Genomic DNA, 4,033 nt, shown 5'->3' on the forward strand with positions numbered 1-4,033 from the left:
TTATGTACATGTACAAAATATCACTAATAAGGATAATTTATATTATACACTACAGTGTTTGAAATTCTTAGATATTTGACCTAAACTCTACTATTGACAACTCAATGAAACACCACAGTGGACACTCACATTCATCAAAAATAGCGAATAAAAAGAGGTAAGAATAAATAAAAGCAAGAGTAGCAGTAAAAGTATATATAGAGCTATCATTTAAATAAGAATTTATGCATCAGATTCTCAACCTGTATGCCAAAGGCAAAGAAATTAATAATTAAAAAAATCTACTTTAAAAATAGTGCTGGGAAATCTGGATATCCACATAAAGATAAATACTAAGAAAAATAAAAATGAAAAGTCTATATCCATATCTCATACTTCGTGAAATACAACTCAAACTGGATCCAAGAAATTAATATAGGAATTAAAAGTTGAAATTTCTAGAGGGAAATTTATGGAAAATAATTGAACATATATGTACAGACAATAAACTTCTAAATATTTGGACTCAAAAGCTGTGGTCATACTACAACAAATTGCCAAGTGGAACTCACAGGAAATGAAAATGTTGCATATCCAAAGAACAAACGTCCAGAGGAAAAAGTACATAGATTGGCACAGAATCTTTACCAGTTTTATTTGAGTTTAATGCAGTTAATATAGAATGAATTGGAAAATGCATAGCAAAATATAAAATGCATATTCAATAAACTGACAAAAGTGTTATCATTGCAAATGAAGAACTATAAACAGCCAATAAATGAAGGAAAAACAGTCGATACCTTTATCCATTAGGGGAACAAATCATTACAGCACTGTGACTTCCTCTCATTGGAGTGAGAATGGCAATTCTGAAAGAAACTGTGTACTTAAAAAAGGAAAGAAATGAAAAAAAATAGGTTTACTACTATGTCATGGTAAAGAACAAGAGGAAGTGTAGAATTTTGATGAGGTTACAAGCAAAAATATCCTTATCTATATCTGTTGGAAATACAAAATTTTCAACAACTATAGTAAACATCAGAAAGTTAATGTTGATTCACACCTCCAGAGATGCAGAATCAGGTGACTTGTAAGATTAAGTTCTCATTAGGCTCCATAGGAGTTTCTATTAAACAGAAACACTTGGTTTCAAAGCCCCAATATAAAATGACACAGTTATCCATAAGAAAAAAATGAGTGATGCCAGAGATGCTGATATAAAGTAATACTTGTACTGGGAACACAGAGGTAAGAAGATAGTGACTTCTAAGCAACTTTGAGACTCGACAAGTTCCATTAACAATTTGAGCTGGCACAGGGAGAACCTGCTGGAAAACTTTAATAAAGAAGACAATGAAATGCAGGGTGAATGAGGAAAAGAGATAAGAAGAGGTGAGGGGAGCGGAAAAGGAAAGGACAGTGCAGTCACGAACCAGAATCACAAACATATGGATTGAACTGTTAGCTATATTTTATATTGGGGTCACAGCACATGTGTTGGACTAGGAATCACTGTATCTTCTTATTCAGGACTCTGATGGGAATTCTATTTTCTGAGACCCATTGGCCCACATCATAAGCGTAAAAACCCAGTTTCACTCAAACTCAACAAAAATATGTTTGTGTTTTCTATGGGATTTCTCCTCCAGTAAAAACTGCATTAACTTCCATGGGCGCTCAATAGGGGGCGACGGAGGGTGGAGGCAGGGAGCGGAAGTAGAAGGCCTTAACTTCCGCTTTGCTGTTTTGCCGCCTGCTGTGTTTTGCTGGCGGTACTACTGGGCCTTTTTCTGAGATGACAGGCGCGCAGCAGTTACTCAAGTGAGAATCTTTCCAGGTGATGGCTTGGGTGATGAGTTGAAACTGTGACAGCCCACTATAGATTCCTAAATTCACAACCCACTCTGGCCGAGCAAAGGCCGGATCTCAGCACTATTCCCCAGTATTCCTGCCTATGGCAGTTAGGGTCTGTTGTCATTAATGGTCCTCGTTCTTCTCAAGGAGTAAAAGTCTAGATGAGAGGTTGTGGGGTTTACAGGAAAAAGAGGGAAGTCGGGATGTGAAAATTAGAGTCTCCATGCTGTGTGTGGGCCTGAATAAAGAATTGTTCCTCTATATGGCATAGGAGGGTCGAGCTGGCCAAGATGCTACCCTTCTTTGTCCTTTGGAGAACAAGGAGGTGGGATTTCAGGGAAATTGTTCCAAGGAAGGAGACAGTGGGTGGGGTTTGCAGAAGTTCAGGCCTTATTTGCTATCCTCTGGGTGGTGTCAGACATCTTGAGTAAGGCTTGCCTTAATTTCCTCTGTGTGTTACTGTTGAAGATTGCAGTACTAACTTCAGACCAACAGAGTAAAATGGGGATCCAAACATAGTTAGAAATGAACATGAGGTTTTAAGGGGATTAAATTGGGGCCCTAAAGGAAGCCCTTTGCTCACCCTAGGAAGTCAGAATTTCGGTTGCCAAGCAGTAATCTAACAAACTCCAATTCTCTCCACAGATTTCTTGGGAAGTAGATTCACCAAGGGAATAAGAAAGAGGTCTGAATCCAGAAAGGTTCCATGAGAAAAGAAACAGAGGGGACCCTCCTTAAAGGGAAGTTTCTTTCCACCTAGTAATGTTTACATAGTGTCTTTCTCTCTCACCTCCTCCTGTCCCAGATTCTTTCCAGAACTCCTGCCTGCCTACCCAGAGCATCATGCCTCGGGGCAACAAGAGCAAGAGCCGCTCCAGAGCCAAAAGGCAGCAGACTCGGGGAGAGAGGCAGAATCTCCAGGGTGCTCAGCCGGCTGAAGAGGAGGAAGCAACATCCCCTACTCTTGGCCAGGGAGATGCCCCCAGCTCCCCTGGTGTCAGCACTCCTCAAGAGTCCCAGGAGGCCCTGTCCCATGGCTCTCCTAAGTTAGATGTGTCCCAATCAGTTTCCGATGTTGGTGGTGCTGAGGTTTCTGTTTCAGGTTTTGATGCCAGGCGTCCAAATGTCTGCATTATAGCAGAAGCCATCCAGTCTGTACGCAGAGATCCTATTGCCAGGAAGGCCAGCAAGGTACTTCATTACTTCCTGGAGAAGTACCAGAAGGATGAGCAACCTAAGGAGGAAGAGATGCTGAAGCTGATCAGCAGGAAGTACAAGGTGCATTTCCCCTCCATCCTGGAGAAAGCCACCTATCAGCTGGAGGTGGTCTATGGTCTGGAGTTGAAGGTTGACCCACATAACTCTCAGTCCTATGTTCTTGTTAGCAAGTTACCCATCCCACTTAGGGCAAATCACGGTGGCAGGAAAGAGTTACCAAAGACAGGTCTCACACTGACCCTCCTGGGTATGATTATGATGAAAGGCGGCCGTGCCACAGAGGAAGAGGTCTGGGAATTCCTCCAAATGCAAGGGCTATATCCTGGGAGGAGGCACTTAATCTTTGGGGAGCCCCGTATGTTCATCACCATAGAACTAGTTGAGCAAAATTATGTGGAGTACCGCCGGGTGCTTGGTAGTGATCCCCCATGCTATGAGTTCCTGTGGGGTACCAGGGCCCGCAATGAAGCCACCAGGACAAAAGTCGTGGATGTTTTAAATAAGATAAGAAATGCCATGCCTGGTTTCTACCCTCAACAGTATGAGGAGGCTCTGAGTAACCATGCTGAGAGAGCAGCCAGGAGAGATGAGGCTTCTCATTACCATCATGCCAGCATTCCCTCCCATGCCCAAGCTAGCAGTTCCTCCCACACTTAGCTGGCCCTTAAGTATAGCTGTTACTGTGCTGTGAAGGACAGCCAGTCTTCTGAATAGTGGGGAGTTTATAAGTTGGAAGAACAGCACTAAGAATATGCATAGGAAAAGTAGAAGTATCTTTCTTTGTTACATTGTTAGTATTCTTGCAACTGAAGATTAATTTGTTTCATAAATGCTTCTTAACATTATGTCTGCCACATTTATTGTGCTTTGTCAAGTTTAATAGTAAGATCTTTGGGGTTTTAAATTCATTGGAAATTCTTCACAGAGTTCTTCTAAGTGTAAGAAAACATGGCATGGGAAAGAGTTTCACAGAATGTGGTGT

The 4,033-nt window shown here is 41.6% G+C and overlaps 1 protein-coding gene across 1 annotated transcript; it reads left to right on the forward strand.

The window, feature by feature from the left end:
* Positions 1-2,676: 2,676 nt before the first annotated feature.
* On the forward strand, positions 2,677-3,708 carry LOC121444979 (melanoma-associated antigen B17-like). The gene has a single exon (XM_041646944.1). The coding sequence runs from the start codon at positions 2,677-2,679 to the stop codon at positions 3,706-3,708; it is 1,032 nt and encodes a 343-aa protein (XP_041502878.1).
* Positions 3,709-4,033: the final 325 nt, after the last annotated feature.

This window comes from Microtus oregoni, unplaced genomic scaffold, assembly GCF_018167655.1.
Source record: "Microtus oregoni isolate MIOR12 unplaced genomic scaffold, Mior012 000151F_ref0000176, whole genome shotgun sequence".
Classification (NCBI taxonomy): Eukaryota; Metazoa; Chordata; class Mammalia; order Rodentia; family Cricetidae; genus Microtus; species Microtus oregoni.